Source organism: Callorhinus ursinus, unplaced genomic scaffold, assembly GCF_003265705.2.
Source record: "Callorhinus ursinus isolate GAN/ISIS: 27379988/994484 unplaced genomic scaffold, GSC_fseal_2.0 scaffold7, whole genome shotgun sequence".
Classification (NCBI taxonomy): domain Eukaryota; kingdom Metazoa; phylum Chordata; class Mammalia; order Carnivora; family Otariidae; genus Callorhinus; species Callorhinus ursinus.
In genome coordinates, this window is record NW_027397069.1 from 40,860,920 (window position 1) to 40,883,247 (window position 22,328).

General features: G+C 39.2%; 1 protein-coding gene across 5 annotated transcripts in view; it reads left to right on the plus strand.

The window, feature by feature from the left end:
* DIAPH3 (diaphanous related formin 3) overlaps positions 1-19,327 on the plus strand; it is a 488,952-nt gene extending 469,625 nt beyond the window's left edge. For all 5 annotated transcript variants that reach the window (XM_073894471.1, XM_073894473.1, XM_073894474.1 and 2 more), the window contains one exon: positions 15,843-19,327. In XM_073894471.1, the coding sequence (XP_073750572.1) occupies positions 15,843-16,105 (263 nt within the window). In that variant the 3' untranslated portion in view covers positions 16,106-19,327. The remainder of the gene's footprint in view (positions 1-15,842) is intronic.
* The last annotated feature ends 3,001 nt before the right edge of the window (positions 19,328-22,328 follow it).

Consider the following 22,328-nt stretch of genomic DNA (forward strand, 5'->3'; position numbering starts at 1 on the left):
TCACTGTTCTCAATAATTATATTTAAATTACCCACAAAAATTTCATGAGACAAACAACTATCATCTCTTGCTCTTTCTTGCTGACAAATCTTGTAACAGAGATAACGTGACCCAATTTGACTAATAAACTCAAGTAGAATAAAGTTACACGTCTACGTTAATTTTAATGCTTATGATTCTGAAGACATATCTATTTTAATCAATCCAACAAATTTCAGCTAGCTTCTATTTACCAGAAATTACCATCTCAGATCACATGAACTTAAAAAGCATTTGGGTTAGGGTGCCTGGATAGCTCAGTTGGTTAAGCATCTGCCTTTGCCTCAGGTCATGATCCCAGGGTCCTGGGATCAAGTCCCACATTGGGCTCCCTGCTCAGCGGGGAGTCTGCTTCTCCCTCTCTCTCTGCCCCTCCCCTGGCTTGTGCTCTCTCTTGCTCACTCTCTCTCTCTCTCTCTAACAAATAAATAAATAAATAATATTAAATTTTTAAAAAAGCATTTGGGTTAGTTTCTATTATATTTCTGAGGGTTTTAGGAGTCCTTAATGCATATGAGTGCTTAATTCTCTTCAAGCCAATTACATAGAGCTTTTTTACAAATTACTTTTAGTAACACTATCCAGAGGTAGAAAATACATCTCTACAGCATATATAGAGAGAGAGAAACATAAAGACAGACACAGAGACCATGTACCTTCCATTTATAATCATTAGTTACAAAAGATGCTGAATCCAAATTACGTTTCTGGCAGATAGAATAATTTGTGGTCACCTGCTTAGATGGCAAAAGCCTTTTAATAATATTAGTGGGAAAGGTGCAAGGTTTTTCATTTGCCTAAGTTTTAAAATAACCCTGTCTCCTTTTGTTTTTGTTTTTTTCCTAGTAATTACCTCCTTGGAGTTGGTATTTTATTTTTATTGAAGGATAGTTGACATATAATCTGACATTAGTTTCAGCTGTTCAACTGTGATTTGACAGCTCTATAGGTTATGCTGTGCTCATCGTAAGTTACCATCTCTCACTATACAACACTATTCTAATACCATTAACTATATATTCCCTATGCTATACCTTTTATCCCTGTGACCTCTTCCTTCTGTAACTGGAAGCCTGTTCCTTCCACTTCCCTTAACCCATTTTGCCCATCTCCCTACCCCATCCCCTCTGGCTACTGTTTGTTCTCTGTATTTATGGGTCTGTTAATGCTTTTTTGTTGTTGTTTATTCATTCATTTGTTGTCTAGATTCTACATATTAGTAAAATCAAATTATATTTGTCTTTCTCTGACTCATTTCACTTAGCATAATACCCTCCAGGTCCATCTGTGTTGTTTCAAATGTCAAGATCTCTTTTCTTTTTTACCGCTGAGTGATATTCTGTTACACATATAAACCACACCGTCTTTATTCTTCTGTCAGTGGACACTTAAGTTGCTTCCCTATCTTGGCCATTGCACATAATGCTGCAATAAACATATAGGGATGCACAGATCTTTTTGAATTCGTATTTTTGTTTTCTTTGGCTAAAGCCCCCTTAATGAAATTACTGGATTGTATGGTATTTCTATTTTTTATTTTTTGAAGAAACTCCATATTGTTTTCCACAGTGGCTATACCAATTTATATTCTCACCAACAGTGCACATCCTTGCCAATACTTGTTATTTCTTGTTTTTGGTATGAAGTGATATGTCAGTGTGGTTTTGATTTGCATGTCCTTGATAATTAGTGATGTTGAATATGTCTGTTGGCCATCTTTTGAAAAATGTCTATTCAGATCCTCTACCGATTTTTTAATCAGACTATTTGGGGTTTTTTGGTGTTAAGTTCTATATATTTTGGATATTAACCTCTCATTGGATATATCATTTTTAAGTATCTTCACCCATTCAGTAGGTTGCCTTACCATTTTGTTGATGGTTTCCTTTGCTGTGCAAAAGCTTTTTATTTTGGTTTAGTCCCAGTACTTTATGTTTGCTTTGTTTCCCTTGCCTGAGGAGACATATTTAGATAAATGTTGCTAAGGCTGATGTCCAAGGGATTATTGCCCATGTTTTTTTCTGGGAGTGGTTATGGTCACATTTTTGGTCTTTAATTTATTCTTAGTTTATTTTTGTGTATAATGTAAGAAAGTGGTCCAGTTTCGTTCTTTTGCACGTAGCTGTCCAGTTTTCTCAACACTATTTACTGAAGAGACTGTCTTTTCCCCACCATATATTCTTGCCTCTTTTGTCATGGATTAACTTACCATATATGCATGGGTTTATTTCTGGGCTTTCTATTCTGTTCCATTGATCTATGTGCCTATTTCTGTGCCAGTGTCATACTATCTTGATTATTATAGCTTTGTAATATATCTTGAAATCTAGGATTGTGATACCTCTAGCTTTGTTCTTCTTAAGATTGCTTTGACTATATGGGGTCTTTGGTGGAACTATACAAATTTTATGATGATTTGCTCTAGTTCTGTGAGAAATGCTATTGGCATTTTGATAGGGATTACACTGAATAGGCTGCTTTAGGAAATATGGACATCTTAACCATAATTCTTCCAATCCATGAGCATGGTATGTCTTCCCATTTGTGTCATCTTCAATTGCTTGCTTGCTTGCTTTTTTTAAGATATATTTATTTATTTTAGAGAGAGTGAGTGTGCATGAGCAGGGACAGAGTGTGGTAGGGGAAGAGCAGACTCCTCGCTGAGCGGGGAGCCCAATGCAGGTTTCAGTCTCAAGACCCTGAGATCATGACCTATGCTGAAACCGAGAGCTAGACGCTTAACCAAATGAGCCACCCAGGCACTCCATCTTCAGTTTCTTTCATCAGTGTTTTTTAGTATTCAGCGTATAGGTCTTTCACCTCCTTGGTTAAGTTTATTCCTATGTATTTTATTTTTGGTGCAGTTGTAAGTGGAATTTTCTTAATTTCTCTTTTGCTACTTTATTATTAGTGTATACAAACAATAGATTTCTGTATATTAAGTCTGTATTCTGCAACTTTACTGGACTTATCCTAATAGTTTTTGGTTGGAGTCTTTGGAGTTTTCTATGTATAGTATCATATCATCTACAAATAGAAACAAATTTACTTTTTCCTTACCAATTTGGATCCTTTTATTTCTTTTTCTTGTCTGATTGCTAGGACTTTTATTTCCACCAATAAAAGTAGTGAGAGAAGACATCCTATCTTATTCCTGATCTTAGAAGAAAAGCTCTGTTTCTCACCATTGAGTATGATGTTATCTGTGTATTGGTCATATATTGTCTTTATTATTTTAAGGTATGTTTACTCTAAGCCCACTTTGTTGAAAGTTTATATCATGAACAGATGTTGAATGTTGTTAAAGGCTTTTTCTGCAATGTTTATTCTTTTTCTTAGGTGCAAGGTTAGATAGTTTATTTGAGCTTTTTCTTATTTCTTGAGGTAGGCCTATATATATTTCCCTCCTAGAACCGTTTTTGCTGTGTCTTAAAGATTTCGAAGCATTGTGTTTTTATTTTTATTGGTCTCTATGTATTTTTATTTTCTCTTTGATTTCTTCATTGACTCTTAGGTTGTTTAGTAGTATATTGTTTAGCCTGTCATTTTTTTTCCCCAGTTATTTTTTTTTTCCTTCTAATTGATTGCTAGTTTCATACCATTGTGGTTGGAAAAGATGCTTAATAGGATTTCAGTCTTCTTGAATTTATTGAGACTTGTTTTGTGACCTAACATGTGATCTGTCCTGGAGAATGTTCCATGTGCACTGATTCTCTTCCTGGATGATCTATCCATTGATATCAGTGGGGTGTTAAAGTCTTCTAGTATTATTATGCCACTGTCAATCCCTCCCTTTATGTCTGTTAATATTTGCTTTATATATTTAGATGCTCCAGTATTGGATGCATAGATAGTCAAGCAATTGTTATATCCTCTTGTTGGATGGATCTCTTTGTCATTATGTAAATCCTTTTTTTTTTTTGTCTCATTGCAGTCTTTGTTTTAAAGTCTATTTTTTCTGATACAAGTATTACTACCCTAGCTTTTTTTTTTTTTCCCCAACTGCATCCATTTGCATGAAATATCTTTTTCCATCACCTCACTTTGTCTAAATATGTCTTCAGGCCTGAAGTGAGTCTTTTGTAGACAGTACATAAATGGGTCTTGGTATTTTCCACTCCACCATGCTATGTATTTTTATTGGAACACTTAGACCATATACAAGTAATTTGGTAGGTGTAGACTTATTGCTGTTTTGTTATTTTCTGGTTGTTTTGTACTTCTCTTTTTTTCTTACTCTCTTTCCTTGTGATTGATGACTTTCTATAATATTATGCTTGGATTCCTTTTTATTTTTTTGTGTATCTATTACAGGTTTTTGGTTTGTGGTTACCGTAAGGTTCATATATAACATCCTAAGTGTATAGCAGTCTACATTAAGTTGATGGTCACTTAAGTTTGAACACATTCTATAATAACTTCATTTTTACTTCCTGCCTCCATGTTTTATGTGTTTGCTGTCATGTTTTACGTCTTTACTCTGCAAGTTCCTTTTACTAGTTGTTTACATATAATTGGTTTTATTGCCTTTGTCTTTGAATCTTTATGCTAGCTTTATAAGTAACTGCTTCACTACCTTTTCTGTATGTTTGCTTTTACTCATGAAATTTTTTTCCCTTCATAATTTTCTTCTAATTATGACCTTTGGTTTTATAGTTAAAGAAGTCCTTTTAACATTTTTTGTAAGGTGACTTTTGTGTTGATTACCTCCTTTAACATTTTTCTGGGAAACTCTTCTTCATTCTGAATGATAACTTTGCCACACAGATATTCTTGGATATAGGTTTTTTTCCTTTCAGCACTTGGTATATATTATGCCGCTCTCTTCTGGCCTGCAAAATTTCTGCTGAAAAATCAGCTGATAGTTTTATGGGGTTTCCTTGTACATAACTAGTTGCTTCCCTCTTGCTTCTTTGAAAATTCTCAATCTTTAAGCTTTGACAGTTTAATTTTGTGTTGTAGTGTGGACCCCCTTGGGTTCATCTTGTTTGGAACTCTGATTCCTGAACATGGATGTCTGTTTCCTTCCCTATGCTAGGGAACTTTTCAGCTATTATTTCTTCAAATAATTTTCTGCCCCTTTTTCTCTTCACCTCCTAGGACCCCTCTATAATGCATTTGTTTACTTGATCTTGTCCAAGAGATCTCTTAACCTTTCCTTTTTTTAAATCATCATTTTTGAAAATTTTTTGTTTTTGCTGTTCAGCTTGGGTGCTTTCCATTACCCTGTTGTAAGGATTGCTGTTCTTCCACATCCTCCAATCCATTGTTGATTCCTTCATTTGTATTCTTTATTTCATTTATTGTATGCTCCATCTCTGGTTCTTTTTTATGAATTCCACCACTTTGTTGAAGTTTTCTCTGAATTCATTCCTCTTTTCTCAAATCTGGTGAGCATCTTTATGATTATTCTTTGAATTTTTTATCAGGTAGATTGCTTATTTTCGTTTTATTTACGTTTTCTTACATTTTGTCTTGGCCTTTGTTTGGAGCGTATGCCTGTCTCCTCATTTTGCTTGACTTTCTGTGTTTATTTCTATGAATTAGGCAGAACAGCTACTTCTAAACTTGAAGAAATGATCTTGTGTGTGGTCATCTGGTAACTTTGGCTGGAGCTTGGGCTGTCATGGGCTGTGGTTCCCAGGGCCCTCTGTGCTAGGGCTGCCCTGGTGGGATAACCATAACTGAAGTGCAGTCTCGGGGCTCTCTCCACAGAGGGTGCCCTGGCAGGACAGCTGAAGCTGAAGTGGGTGCAAACCGGGGTGTCCCAGGGCCCTCCCTGCAGGGTGCACCCTGGTAGGGTGGGTAAAGTTGAGGCATGTGAGGGCCAAGGGGTGCATTCTTCCCAGGTGGCAGCTGGAGCCCAGGAGTGCACATGATGTGGTTTTGGAGTATAAGTGAGGTTTGGTGGGGTGAGGTCCAGAGCTGACAACCAAGAAAGAATTCTTAAGATGTGTTTGGTGCAAAATGGTGGTTTATTAAAGCATAGGCTTTATGCTCCTGTAGGACTGTAGGCAGAAAGAGCTGCTGCACTGTGGTCTTGAGGAGTGGTGATTATATACTCTGGAGTTGGGGAAAGTAAGGAAAAGGGAGGTTTCAAAAGAACTGTCGTATGCTAAAGAGGACTGACTTACAAGATACCAGAGGTCTTGCCATTGGCAAGTTAAGGTTGTTTACCCTTCTAGCAAGATATTAGCATTAAGATTGTTGGGAGATTCCTGGAAGGATGTCACACAGGTCCTGCCCAGGAGTGGGAGGTGGGGGGAGGTTGCAGGGTGTCGTGGCTTGTGCTTTGTCCTCAGCCAGCCTTCTGCTCCCTCATCACTCAGGCCAGGACTTCCCAAGGTGCTCTATGCTGAAGGTGCTGAGGCAAATTGTCTGGAATCAGAGAATGGGCCTGGAGTGTTTCAGGATGTTTTGTACCCGTGTCATCTTGGCGAGAGGGCTGAAGCTGTGGTGAGCACTGATTAGGGGTTTCCCAGTATGTGCCGTATTGGGTTGCCTTGGTGGGATGGCTGGGGCTAGTGTGGGCTGTAGGACCCAGGGTTCACTGAGGTGGTAGGCCGGCTAGGGTGCCTGAACCCTGCTCCTGTCCACACTATCAAGGTGGAGGGGAAATGAAAATTGTACTGCTTCACAGCCCTTTTGTCCTAGAGAGGTCTCCTGCTGTTTGGCTAAGTTCTAGGGTTAGATCCTTTATATTCTAGTTGCTCTTTTAAACCATGCCATCTGGGGCTGGTATGGGCTAGGTGCCCAGGGCTCCCTAAGGTGGGCAGTCTGGTTAGTGAGCCTGAACCCTGCTGTCCTCTACACTATCAAGGTGGAGGAGGAAGAACATAAACAGTGGCACTTGCCAGCCCGTCTGACCTGGAGAGAGTTCCAGCAGCTCTGCTGCCATGTGGCAGGGCTCTACGGCTGGGTCCTTTATATTCTAGTTGCCATTTTAAACTGTGGTTGGTTGGTTGGTTGGTTGGTTTTCCTGTGCCCCAGAGCGGATGAACCTGCACAGGTCTCTTTGTGTCTATCCCTCTCTCTCATTCTGTATCTGGGCAGTTTGGTTGCGCAGAAAGCTGTTCAGTCAGCCCTCAGTTCTTCAGGAGGAATTGTTCTATAAAGAGGTGTAGATTAGATGTGCTCATGGAAGAGGGGAGTTCAGGGTCTTCCTACATCCACCATCTGTAGCCATTCTTATTCCTGAAGTTGGTATTTGAAAGAGATGACCTAGGTAAGAATTCCTGGAGGGATCAAGTAGAACATTTACATCTCAAAGGCACAGGGAAAAAAATGCAAGTTCCTCTGTGCCTGACAAACAAAAGTGTCTGACTTTTGTTTCCTAGGGCCAAAATTTTTACAAGATTTACAAGCGTTTTAAGATAAATAGAGGAGGTCTGGGGATTGGTAGAAAGAATAGGTGGGCTTTGTAAATTTTTTTCTGGAGCTACTTCTCTGGTTTTATAAAGATTCATAAGGTAAGGACAGTTGCTTTTAATTCCTCAAGGGGTTGGGTTGCAACTTAAATGACATCGTAGGCTGATCCACTCATAAATCCTTTCATGAAGGTGCTAGAAAGTTTTTCTTGCCTTCTGGTTACATAGTTCTATTTTAGCTAAGGGGAGAAGGCCTTAAAAATATTCCCGTCAGACTCCAATTATCAGCCTCTGACCAAAGAGCTACTTCATTCAAGTTGATGTTAAGAATTTCCACAGGACCTTTCAGTATCCTTCTTTTTCCAGTGGCCCAGTTGATTACAAATGAACCATTGACCCTTGGGCCATCATTCTAATGGTGGATGCCTAGAGGGTGTGATATAGGCAGCTAAGGGTTATCTCAGGTGTGTGACCTTGGATCTGTTGTAGCTGTAAGGTCACTCACTTGGTAGACTTTTGTTTGTGGTTGTATTCCAAAGACCTTACACAGTGTTCAGCTATGGATGCAAGTTCAGACACACTGGTGATCTCCCATTCTATGTTCTGCCTTTTTTCAGTCGACTCAGGAGATAATGCATTAACTACTCGGGCAGTAAGAGCAGGTTGGGTGATGTTTATTGTATGGAACCTGGAATGCTGTAGGAAGATAGATTTATCTTTTGTGTGTTTGAATAACAAACCAATCCCTGCAGGCAGGGAAAAATCCTAGGAATGGCTTGTAAAAGATTAGTTTATTGTTGCTATTGTTGCTATTTTGTGAGCTTTTATTGGCCCCTGAGGGGACCATGTTGAAAATCAAGTATCTCAAAAATCATCCTGGGTGTTTTGCCATTTTGCTTCCCACATCCATTCTTGGGTTTCACCAGGTCCCACCATCATTTGTGAAAGCTGATAAGGCCCCAATAATGACTAAATTCTTCAGAACACTCTTGGGGCTCCTCCCTTTAGGGAATTTCCATAATTGTGGCGCTCATTTCAATTTTTGATCAAGGAGTGATTGATACCTGAGAAGGATCACCCACAACTTTTGGTGGTTTTATTGTAAAGGTAACTGTTTAATAGTCTCTTCAGAGTTGAAAGGCAGTTCAGACAGTCAGAATGTGAGTACTCAGGTAACAGAAGGTAGAGGAGAACAGTAGGAGTCCTATCAGTTTTATCATCCTTTGTTTTGGGTACCTCTTGTGTCTAATTTTTCATGAGCCTTTTGCTACAAATTTTTTAATGGAACCATTTGGAATCTTGAAGCCTTTCAGAAGGCACCCCATTCTGTTTAATTCAGGAACTCTTGCTTTTGAGTGCACTTTTTAAATGAACAATCTTGGTTGCCTTTAGTAAGATTTTGCCATTTTTTAGATACTTATATGTTCTGTAACCTTAGTTCTTAGACATGAAATAAACAGGTATGCTGGAAGGTGGTACACTCACCTTTTTGGAATTTAAGGGTCTCATTTTTAAATTTTTTTTTTTAAAGATAAGCCTTTGGATTCTTGGAGTCAAACTAATACTTAAAAGGGATGTGCCTTTTGGTTTGGGGGTTCTGTGGTATTTGCCATATACCTCACTGCACAGAAATTGAGGTTGACCGGTGACCTAGGGTCAATCTGACCTGTCCCATGACCAACTTATCCTAACAAGGGTTAGGTCGCAAGAGCTGTAACAGCTTTTAAATGCTAGACCTTTGCCTGCCAACTTTGCAGCTGCTTCACAGATTCCTTTAGCAATAGCCTTTATCTACACAAAACCAGACAGACAAACCTGTGTACCTTAATATACCAGCAGTAACCAGAAGATGTTGCTGCAGCCCAGACAAGAAAAGGCCCTGTGTGGCCCACTACCAGTTCCCACCAAGGAACCTTGGACTGGGGGAAGTACTAAAGCAGCAGACCTCAACAAATGGGGACTGGGGGCTCCACGTAACTGGGGAACTGCAAACTCCCACTAACAGTTACCATGTGGATTTGGGGACAGAATCAACGGCCAGGTGTTTCCACCAATTAAACAAGAATTGTGGCCCAAACTATGAGCTGCTCCCAATGTCGAACTGACTAGAAAGCCAATTAGATTAGAAGCTCAATGCAAGAGCTGAAGTCAGAACCAAGAGGAACTCACAGCCCTCAGACATGGCAAGGAAAAACTCAAAAACATTCATGGGTACCACTTCTGTGTTTCTGGTTGTTTCCAAAGCTCCCAAAAGTTCACTTTAGATCCCACTGCTGCTGCCAAATCTATTAGAAAACAAAATTCAACTGAGTAAATGTGAAGATCAAGCTGGCTTTATTCAGAAGTCTATGAATCAGGCAGCATCCCATCTAGCGCACAGTAAGGAGCTTCAAGGAGCTGTAAGAAATGGAAGACTTTTATAGGCTAAAAGGGGGTGAGGTGAGGAAAGGGTGTATTTCAGGCAAGGTCACCGTCCTTTGAAAGGAGACCGAAAGGGTCTATTGGGCAGATTACCTCACCATGCTGGCCAGGTAATTCCAGATTGATTGGTAACCTTTAGTTACATTCCTGGGTGAGGCTGAAACTGCAGTTATGTTAGGTATAAAGTCTTGGCTTGGTGACATGGGGCCCAGCACAAGTGACCCCATTCTGTACATGTTTCTTTAACAAGTGTCGGTTATCTCCTCTATTCAGAGATATCCTTTATCATTCTCTTTGTCTTTTTTGAATTGGGGGAGTAATTGTTTTGTTGTTTCTTGTATTTATGTAATGGGTTTCAGGAAGTCTCTTGGCACTCCCAAAAGATTCTGACTATATACAAAATGCCCTTTTGCTCTTTTTGTCATTTTTACACATTTTCAATACAAAAGGTAAAATGAACAGCAAAATGAAACTAAGGGAAGACAATTATTTATAGCATCAGTAAATCAACAGTAAGGAAAACCACAGGGAGATCGGCTGCTGGCGGCCACACTAACTTCAGTTATTGCATAGATTAAAAACATATATTTGTCACACACTTTACTATCCTGTACACCCAGTAGTGCTTTAAAAATTATATTTATGGGTTATTTTTTTCTCACACCGAAGTAAAGCCATTTCTGCGGTGAAACAAACAGCTACTTAGTAGGTCAAAGTAATAGTTAAGAGCAAAACATAAAGAATGGGGAAGAGAGACCAAACTTCTGGAAGACCGAACAGAGGCAGTCAATTTAGGACACCAGAGTTTTGTGTTCTTCCTCCTGTCAAAGCTGCCACAGGCTCACCAGTGACCACAAAAGGCAGGAGCTCAATTTTATATTTCATCTGAGAGTTGGCACTTCTAAGGAGCCAGTGCCCATTAGAACCACAATGTGATGGGAGATCAATACTGACTTAAAGGGAATAATACCTCTTTCTAAACCGTAACTGAGATTTCCTGCGGCTGAGAGGGTTTTCCCCAAGGGCCATCAGCCAGGGCCTCAGCCTAAGAAGTATAACAACGGTTGGCTGAAAGATTTCCTCATTTGGAGGCCCCGTCGCATATATTTGTTTACTCTCGTCAGCAACCTCCCTAGTTTCCCATGTCTTTTGTGTTACTCAGGGGGAAACAAGGGAAAAAATCAGCTCAGGATGGTGGGTGTTTTTTGTTTTGGGTTTGTTTTGTTTAGCTTTGTCATCCACATCTATAGTCTGCCAAAGGTCATGTGGGATCCAGCCCTAAGTCTAGTTTAAGGCTTTTATTCTCATGTTTAAGTCCAGGGGGTTCTCTGTATTTAAGAGCCATTCAGCTTTTCAACAGGTTTCAACTTTTCATTCAGTTTTGGGGGGGCGGGGAAAGAAGCCATGGTGGGACTCCAGAATCAATTCTTAGAATGAGAATCATATGAAGAATTAAATTGAAATAGGGTTTTTTGGGGGGTTTTGGTTGTTTTTTGTGTTTTGTGTTTTTTTTTGTCTTAAAGGAAAATAGCGTGTATCCTCACAGTTTATTTCCACAGAAATGTAGAAACAAGATGCGTGGATTAGATTCCCTTACTGACCTACTACTAAGAATAGCAGCTGGTCCTTGCCATCTGTACCATATCACAATGGCCCCTGGTATTGGCCGTAGACCTAGATATATGATACTTCCCTTCACAGACATCAATTGTAGCATCTTGTAAAGCCCTAGATTTGATTCATAAAATAATAGCACAAGCCTCCTCACTTTGGAGAGTTAAGCAACCATTCTGCTTTGTCTTAATATTTTTAGTTTCCATTTAAAAATGTATAGTGGTAGGGATTTGAATTGACAGGATATAGAAATTTTTTTTTGATACCCCAGCCTTATCTTTCATAGAAAGAGTCCAAGTGTGTCATCTTGTATTTGGAACCATCTAATTTCTTGGGAAAAGGCAATGAGCCCACTAGCTTCACATTATTTTATGCCTCTGAGCACCTATAGAGGGTTCTCTCCAATTTAAAGCATTGTGCCATCCCCCGATGTTTGAAGTGAACCATTTAGAAACCAAGTGCATATTTTTGTGTGGAATTTTTATCTATAGTTCAGCCCACATGAAGCCACCAATAGCCAACGTTTGAAATAATAGTAATGGCAAAATCACCTGGCTTTGAACCAACATTATAATAAAAGTGAACGTTCACCTGGGAGCTTCCTTCTACCTGTAAACATTGTGGCTAGTGGCAGTGGGATAGGAGACTCCTCCATCTCAACTTTATCAGCTTTGCAATTTCAGATGAGATATCCTCGGTTCCACAGTTTGGGGCTCCCATGACTGGGAACAAAGCAAAGAGAAAGAAACTGCAATAGTCTCCCGCCTGGAGACTATTGAAATGCGAAGAGATAAATGTGAGGGCTGGAGTGAAGAGTTGTTATCTAAGAGCTCGAAGCTCAGTCTTAAAGAAGTCCTGGTGCAGGTGGTTTCAGGAATGGCCACTTTCCATTTTGTGTCATCTTGTCTGTCGCTTCTCATAAAGGATCCTCCACCTGAAACCACAGAGGAGTTAAATGCTAGCTTGGTTTTTCTCTTATCTGTGGGTGTGCTGTAGGAACAAAATATTATTTGGAATTTCCTTAAAAAGGGGGGGGGGGTTAGAAATGCTCTTGCCTGCTTTGACCCACCCAGTGGTATGCACCTAAGCCTCCAAAGAAGTTCAAAGAGCAAACGGTTAAAGAAAAGCCCAGGCTCTGCTAGGCATTTCATCCTTTGATCTGGCATAGGTTGAGTAAAGGAGGACTAAAATATCCAAGTGGATATAGAGTACTTGCTGTTAGCAACACACAGTTTATTAGTGACCTTGACAAGAGCTGTTTCAGAAGAGTAAAGGGTCAAAAGCATGATTGGAGTGGGTTCAAGAGAAAAATAGGAAGAGAGGAAACGAGAGAGTAAGAATGGGCAATTCTTCTGAGATGTTTTGCTGTAAAGGCAGTTGACAATTGAGGGAGTAAATGGAGGATGTGGAGTCAAATACATATTTTCTCTAAAGACTGGGGTTATTACAACTTACTCGTATGCTGAGGGAAGTAATCACATGAAGAAGGAAACCTTTCCTATAGAGAAAGGACACAGCTGCCAGAAGGATGTCCTTGAATAGACAAATGACAGTAGTATGTGGTGCTCACGGTGAAGGCTCCTCAGAGGGGAGTACAGAAGACCCTAAGGAGGGAAGGAGTCTATATGCAGTAAGTAGATAGATATTGGGGGCGGGTGGAAGCTTATGGGAGTTCTGATTGTTTCCCTGAATGAGTTAAATGACAGCGAAGGAGAACACGTTGGACATTTGATAAGAAAGGATGTGGTGTGAAATATTTGTCTCGGAGAATGGAAGAATGAATGGATGAGGGAACTGCAATAGTAGTAAGGTCATACTTGAAATTCATTGTCACAATTTCAGTAAGACCCAGAAAGAAAAGGAGCACATGTATGACCTTGGATGTACTGTACTGGGGTAGTTTACATGGGTCTGCGATCTGCTATACAAAGTTATTGAGCGAATTAAATGTGACAGAAAGCATTTTGAGGTATAAGTACAGGATATGATTATTATGAAACTTAGCTTTGAATTACTTAGCACTTTTCCTTGGCAAAAAGCTTTTCAAATTTGTTTAAGACAGCCTTAGTATCTCTAGAGACAGCATTTGGCTTCTGCCACTGATTTACTCAGTAACTAAGTCTAACCAAATGACTTAACCTCCTTTTGCTTTTACTTCTCAATCTATAAAATGAGGGTGGTAATGTTTAAAGTGCAACAAACGTTTTATAAATAAAAGTGCTATATAAATGCAAGCTGTTAATAAAATGATATTTCAGGCCTTACCGGTACAGTCACCAGAAAGTCAGAAGGGTCAGCCTTGGGTGGTAGATGCATCCCTTAAGAAGCTTTTATAGAGGGGCGCCTGGGTGGCTCAGTCAGTTAAGCGTCTCCCGTCGGCTCAGGTCATGATCTCCAGGTCCTGGGATTGAGACCTGCATTGGGCTCCTTGCTCTGCAGGGAGTCTGCATCTCTCTCTCAAATAAATAAAATCTTTAAAAAAAAAACTTTTCTAGAAGGGGAAATCAAGTATCTTGAAGCTGGTGTCACCCACATCATTTGCATTAATTCTCACAACTACTCTTTGACATTATTAGAACCTGTGACACACATGGTTAACTTATTAAAGCCAAGCAGAAGTGTGGATTTCAATCCTCAAAATCCCACCCTTTTTTTTTTTTTCATTTTGCCACATATGGAATTGGGCTTGATCCATTTTATAGCCAGAGAAGGTATGCAATACTTTGTGTTTATTATACGCCCATATTTTAGCCAACTTACTGTCTTCTTTTCCGTCACAACTGGAGCTAGAGTTGCCCAGCAGCAGAGTACCAGTGACTTCATTGGCGATGTCATCATGATGGAGTCGTTTACAAGAAATCAAAGGACAAGAAAAGATAGGAACGTCTGGGGGAAAAGAGCAGTAAGCTGACCAAAGATTTCCACTTAGCTACAAATGCAGTTCTCATTCTGGGGGTGGGAGGGTGGATACTATAAAAAAATAATAAATTTGTACAGTCATGGGAACTGCAGGAATACTATGACCTCTGTCCTCTTTACTGCAAACACAATATGTACATTATAAATTATAAAGCATAAACAGCTCTAAGAAAATCAGTGCTGTTAGATTTTGATTTCTGAGTAACAATTGCCCACCTGATAGAGGAGGTGATAAGAAAACTATTTTCTTCTAACAGCTAAAAAGGTGATCATACTTCTAAAATTTGTTGAGATTGTCCAAGAAAGTGTGTAAAATACTCATCCATCACTGGAAGCCCCTGGTCAGGAAATGACAGTGCAGTAAATATCTTCAGCAGCCACCTTTTAATGTACAAGCTGTTTTCGGTTGGAATTTTCAGCATTCACATAAAACACACTGTCATGAGTGACTGCTTGTGCTCAAGAGTCATTACTATTGGGATAATGGAACATCTCTCAGCGAATAACCAAAAAACTAAATGTCATGGCAAGTTTGTTGAAGCCATTTTCAAGCCCCATTCAAGGTTACATGAATATTGAGGGTGTCTGTTTTTTAACAGTTTGAGGTCTAATAACTCATAAGGTTGTGCGATAGGCCAGTTAATTAAAACAAAATCTAGCGTTCCCTGCAAAAGTCAATCAGCTAGAGCCATTGGTCGTTAGCTATTGCGACTCTCGCCTTCTAGCCTTCCACGCCAGCTCAGTGTCACTTACCAATAAAAGAATATATGTGTGCATATGGATACATGTCTGAATATATGTGTGTATATGTGACAGAGTAGGACATAATTTTGATTTGCTAGGAAGGTTTAATTTGCCAAATGCTATATTTCTTTTGAAGGAAATCATTGAGTTTTTAAAGACCTAGTAGAAGGTTTGCTTTTTGTTCTGTTTTCATTTTAGAAAAAAAAATCTCATTATTCCAACTAATGCATATCTTCGGTCCTAGAGTATGCAGAGGATTTCCTTACCCAGTGCATATTGAGCACCGCTTTGCCCTAGGGCCATTTTAGGCACTGACGTTAAAGCGGTATTTAGAACAGCACCCCCTGCTGTCATGGAACTGACATTCTAGTAAAGATACAGTGTTCAAGTAAACAGGTATATGACGTGACTGGTGGCTAGGAGTTCTATGAAGAAGGGTAAATGTGTGATGGAAGGGGGCGGTGCCCTTTCTGCTGGATGGTCCTAGAAGACCTCTCTGCTTAGAGCATTTGAGCAGAGACCAGGAAATCAGCACGCATGCTAGGGAAAGGGTTGTCTATTTATATTTTAGTTTATTCTTAAAAGATGTGTATTTATTTCCAATCTACCCTTCTCTGAATATTTTAATTTATCTAAGAGGAGTTGTTTGAGAATAATTATTTTAAATTAATGTTTCATAATGTGCAGTCCTTGCTTATCACAGTGATAAATTTTCTGTTTCTCTCTTCCTTACTGTAGAAAATCAGAAAGTGCAGTTGACAGAAGGGTCACGTTCACACTACAATATCAATTGCAACTCAACGAGGACTCCAGTCGCCAAGGAGCTTAATTATAATCTAGACACTCATACGTCTACGGGGAGGATCAAGGCAGTTGAGAAGAAGGAAGCCTGTAATGTAGAAAGCAACAGAAAAAAGGAAATGGAACTTCTTGGCTCTGTTTCTAAAAACGAATCTGTTCCCGAAGTTGAAGCCCTGCTGGCAAGATTACGAGCTTTATAAATTAAGCTGGTAAAAAATGATTAAGCCAAATATAAAGCCATGCTCCAAGCTATACCACTTGAAAAAAAAATTGCTTTTTATATAGGTGACTTTATATAGTTTAAATTATGATATATGTTAGAAAAATAAAGCTAAATAACATGATTGCAGTGCTTTTTCTATGTACTTGAGGTCTTGGCTTATTCAAGATTGTAATGGGTTGTAATGCTTTTCTTGTCTCCTGGTATTCATGTGTTCTATATTTGGTGGTTAAATTATACATAATGCTTTAGAAAACAGGTAGGTGGCCATGTGTTCAGCAATGTGTCCTGAAGAAAATACCACTTTTCTAAGTCACTAATTCTTACCGTCCTGTTTTCAGCATTAATGAAAATCAAATCATCAGTGTCAACTCTTGATCTATATACATACATATTCCATGCATGTTGTTTATATTGGCCCAGGTTTCTCCTTCACTGGGATCTTCATGCTATCAATGTAGCATCGGGAACATAAAATTGAATCTAAGAGAGCCGTGAGGAAACGCATGTAAGCTCATTGTTATCATTGTTGAATTCGTGTTCATTAGACCCTGTAGGAGACTATAAGGCTGTTGAGCACATTTCCAAAAATGATGTACTGGAATGTATGCACTCTTTGCAAAACGCACCTGCTTTTGTATCAAGTGGATGTATAAGGTATTACAGTGCTGCCGAAACTCTGAACCGAGAGAGCGTTTTTCCCTTGGTAATTGTGACTCTGGGATCGAATTGCCATTTTGAAACTTCCCAAGTAACAGTTTTTTTTTTTCTGTGAACAAACCTGAAATTGCAGTTTCTTTGATCTGACAATAAGTTTAACAAAGATCTAAAGTGTGTCAAGGAAGGTTTTCCTATGCAAATGTTGCAATTTTACCTCATTTGGGGCATCACATTAACTCTTAATTCTACACTAAAGAAAATAAACTTGCTACTTGCACTAAGTGAAAAAAAAAATTGGGGATTTTTTTTGTAGTTAGCATATTCTGTAGATAAGCTGTAACTAGACTGTGCTGTGCCGTCCATCTGAGCTTTTTTGCTTTATTACATGCAATAAGTAAATGACTGCTCTTTTACCTTCAGTTAAAAAGCAGTTATTATCCATATACCTTCAGTTATGTGGAACCAGTCTGACGAGGTCCACTGCTTTTTATTTCCTTGTTTAAGTTGCCACCTCCTTTCAGCTCCAAGTTAATAAAGTTAATTAATTAGAACTATGAACCAGGCCCTGTTTATAGACATTGGGGAATGATGCTATCCACAGCCTGTGTAGGAAGAAATTGTTCTCCTAGGTATTGCTGAAATAGGAATTGCAACTGGAGGGCAAGATGCATATTTTCCTGAGAGTAAATCTTCAAAATCAAGAAAGGTGAAGGACGTTGACACATTTTAGATGACAGGACCCTAACGGCAAGAAGGGAAGCTAAATAAAAGAATACTGACTGTCGGTTCTTCATGTGATTCTGCAAAGACGGGGGCTTTTCAGAAACAAAACTGAAATCCAACCAGATAGTTTGGACATACCAGGTGGTAGGTAAACACTCTGGAAACGTGGGGCCAGGGAGGAGCAGCCTGGCAAGTAAGGGGAAGTGACGATGACGCAGACCCCCAGGGGCAGAGACATGCAGGCAAGGCCTAAGCCGGAGCCATCAGGCCCCAGACCATCTGTCTGCAGGAGCCGAAGGACAGCCATCTAGCGGGACGACCAAGAGTCCAAAGCTAGCAGAGCACCCGCCGGGGCTGGCCTCCTGCAGGTCAGCAGCCCACTCCCTTCCTGTCACTGACTGACAGGAGTCTGAGCAGGCCCGAATAGGGGGCCTTGTTTTAGATTTTCCTCTCCACAGCTAGAGTTCACAGCGCTAAGAGCCAATCAAGAGACAGATCAGTTTCTGCAGCAGATATTTCACTGATAAATGTGCCTTCAACAATGGGCAGGAGGGGGGGATGATTAGGGTTTTATGAAAAATTCTTAATATTACTTTAGCCAACTGTAGCTGGAAATTAAAGGGATGACCTTTAATTTGAGGGCAAACATTGAGGTACAATTTCATGTTTCTGGGCAAACAAGTCTTCATTTGAATTAGCAGGTAAACTTGAAGCCAAAACACAGCTCAGCACCCTTGATTAGGATGTTCCATCCATGCCAGTGACAAACCCCAAATAGGTTCTCACTCCCTCTCTGGTCAGTGTAGAGAATTTGGCAAAAACACACAGAAAACTAAGTGATCACTGAGTTGTCCAAAAGCAAAGACCTGCTGCTGCTAAGTTTTCCCAAATATCTGAAGGGATTTAAAAATAAGGGAAATGATCTAATCAATCATATAGCACATCCTGTCTCCCACCCCCCCCATTATCCTCATTGCAGATAGTACCAAACCCTATATGATTTTTCCTATACAAAGTTTATAAATTAAGCACAGTAAGAGATTAGTAGCAATAACTAATAATAGAACAATTATAACAATATACTATAATAAAAGTTATATGAATGTAGCCTCCATCAAAATATCTTAATGTAGGGGTACCTGGGTGGCTTGGTTGGTTGTGTGTCCAACTCGATTTTGTCTCAGGGTCATGGGATCGAGCCCCATGTCAGGCTCCATGCTCAGCACAGAGTCTGCTTGAGTTTCTCTCCCTCTGCCCCTCCCCCAACTCACTCTCCCTCTCTCAAATAAATCTTTAAAAAAAAAAAATCTGTACTATCCTCACCCTTCTTTTTGTGACGTGAGATGATAAAAATGCCTCCGAGATGATTTGAAGTGAGGGGAATGACACAGACCTAGTGTTATGCCACTGTTCACCTCTGACATTACGTCAGAAGGAGGATCATCTGCTTCCAGACTGTGGTTGAACCACAGATAACTGAAACCATGGAAAGTTAAACCAGAATGGAGGCAGAGAGGGTACTACCCTATGTGCGTGTATGTCCTTTAACATTTAAATATTTAAACAAAATGTATCAAAGTTTATATGAAGAAGTTGACATTTCAATAATTTATACCAAAAAATTTGAGTTTCCTAGTTAACAACTAAATCATTTAAGCTATAATTTATATCTATTCTATATTTCATCTTATTAAACTCTCCTTTATGGGTAAGCACAGGTGGGCTGGGAGCATATTTCATGGTTACTTGTGTGCCAACCTTTTGTACTATGTAACTTTTTGAAAGTAACAGGTCCTAAAAAATAAACCGCTAACTTGATTGAAACTCAAAAAGTGGCATTCAGATTATTTTACTTCATATTATTAAAATTTTTAAAATCCAGAAATTGTAAACTGGCAGTGTAACAATACTCAGTTTTGTCTAGTCACTTGTTAAGATTAGTTATGACGTGTCCTTGCCAGGCAAGAGTGTTCTTAAAATATGTCCTGGGGCCGAACTGTGAAGCCATTTTACTCTAAGAGCTACGCTTTAGCAAAAACACAGGAAGTTGCCAAAGAGCCACAAGACTGGATGGCATTTCAAAACAATTCAGATCTCCCCATAAAATGAAAATAATGTGACCTAAACCATAAAAGTTCATTATTCCTAAACACACTTTTGCCTTTTACAACGGGTATAAGGAAAGTAGATCTTGGGATTTGGAAAAGATGGCAGAGTAGGAGGATCCTGAACTCACCTCCTCCCACAAATACATCAAGGCTGCGAATATATAGAGTGCAATTCACTCAGAACAACCTGAGCCTAGCAGAACAGCTATTCCACAGCTAAAGACAAAAAGCCATGTTGAGAAGGGTAGGTGAGGCAGATATACCATTGTGAACAAAATCCCCAGCACAGAGACCCACAAACAGGGGTGGTAGCACAGGCAGGAGGTCCTCCCTGAGGAGCAGAGGGATCAAGCCCCATATCCAGACACACACACCCTACCTCCCTATGGGGATCTGCACTAGGAAGATGAGCCCTCATAATTTCTGGCTTTGAAAATCAGCAGGACTTATTTCTGGACAGCCTGAGGGCGATACAAAATGGAAAGTCTGTTCTTAAAGGCTCAGGGAACTCTAGCACTCACTCCAACACCGAACCAGAGACAGCAATTTGAAAAACGCCTGGGTTATACCTGAAAGAAATTTGAGGTCATGTGCACCCCTCCAGAACAGCTCCTGCCGCAGGGAAGTGGAAAGCCAGCCCCACCAACCAGCATACTCAGTAGTGCATCCAGGCCTCTCAGCCAGCCACACTGAGGGCTACCCTGTCCAACAATGTGTCCACAGCGGTCACAACTGGCCATTACCACCAGCTGGGCTGAGCGTCAGCCACACCCACCAGTGGATCTGTGGCAGTCATGGCCCAGTCATGACAGGACAGAAAATGTCTGTGAATGACACATTAGACCAGATAGACTTCACAGATATATATAGAACATTTCATTCAAAAACCACAGACTATACATTCTTTTCAGGGCAACATGAAACACTGTCCATGATAGATCACATGTTAGGCCACAAAACCAGTCTGAAAAAAATTAAGAAGATTGAAGTCATATCAAATATCTTTTCTGACCACAACATATGAAACTACAGATTCATTACAAGAAAAACGGAAAAAACAAACACGTGAAGGCTAAACAACATGCTACTAAACAACCAGTAGGTCAACCAAGAAATCAAAGAGGAAAAAAAAAAAACACATGGAGAGAAATGAAAATGGAAACTGTGTTCTAAAATCTTTGATATGCAGCAAAAGCAGTCCTATGAAGGAGGTTTATAGTGAGTGATACAGACTACTTCAAGAAGCAAGAAAAATTTCAAGCACTGCAACCTTACACCTTACACCTAAAGGAACTACAAAAAGAACAAAGCCCAAATTTAGTAGAAGAAGGGCAATAATAAAGTCCAGAGTGGAAATAAATGAAATAGAAACTAAACAATAGAAAAGATCAATAAAACTAAGAGCTGGTTCTTTGAAAAATAAACAAAATTGATAAACTTTTTGCCAAATACATCAAGAAAAAAAGAGAAGTAACTCAAAGAAAATCAGAAATGAAAGAGTACTGTCAACTGAAATAAAACCGAAGGACAACCAACACCACAAAACTACTATGAAAATAGGAACAATACCAACAAATTGAACAACCTAGAAGAAATGGATAAATTCCTGAAAACAATTTCTAAGATTGAATCAAGAAGAAATAGAAAGTCTGAACAAATAATTACTAGTAATGAGATTGAATCAGTAATCACAGAACTCCCAACAAACAAAAGTCCAGGACCAGATGGCTTCACAGGTAAATGCTACCAAATGTTTAAAGATGAGTTGATGTCTATCCTTCTCAAACTAAAAGAAGAGGAAGGAGCAATTGCAAATTCTTTCTATGAGGCCAGCAGGACCCTGATACCCAAACCAGACAAAGACACTCCAAAAAAAGACAACTATAGACCAAAATCCCTGATGAACATAGATGCATAATCCTCAACAAAATTTTAGCAAACCAAATTCAACAATATATTAACATTCACCACAATCAAGTGGGATTTATTCCAGGGTGGCCGGAATGGTTCAATGTCTGCAAACCAATGCGATATATCACATTAACAAGAGGAAAAATAAAAATCAGATAATCATCTCAATAGATGCAAAAAAAAAGCAGTTAAACTTTAACATCCATTCATAATAAAAACTCTCAACAAAGTGATTTTAGAATGCAATAAAGGCTATATGTGACAAACCTTAGCTAATTTCATATTCAATGGGAAATAACTGAAAATTTTTCCTCCAAGATCAGGAATAAGACAAGGAGGTCCACTCTCACGACTTTTATTCAACATAGATATTACTGGAAGTCCTAGCGACAGCAATCAGAGAAATAAAAGCATCCAAATCGGTAAGGAAGAAAAACTGTTACTTTTTGTAAAAGACACAGAAAACCCTAAAGACTACCAAAAGAAAAAAAAAACCCTATTAGAACTAATAAATGAATTCAGTAGTTGTAGAATACAAAATCAATATACAGAAATATTTTGTATTTCTATACACCAGGAACAAAGCAGAGAGAATTTTTTTTCTAAATCTCATTTACAAATGCACAAAAAAATAATAAAATACTTAGGAGTAAATTTGACCAAGGAGAAGAAAGACTTATATCCTGAAAACTATAAGATAGTGATGAAAGAAATTGAAGACAACAGAAATGGAAAGATATACCACGCTTATAAATTGGAAGAATAGTTAAAATGTCCATAGTACCCACAGCAACCTACCGA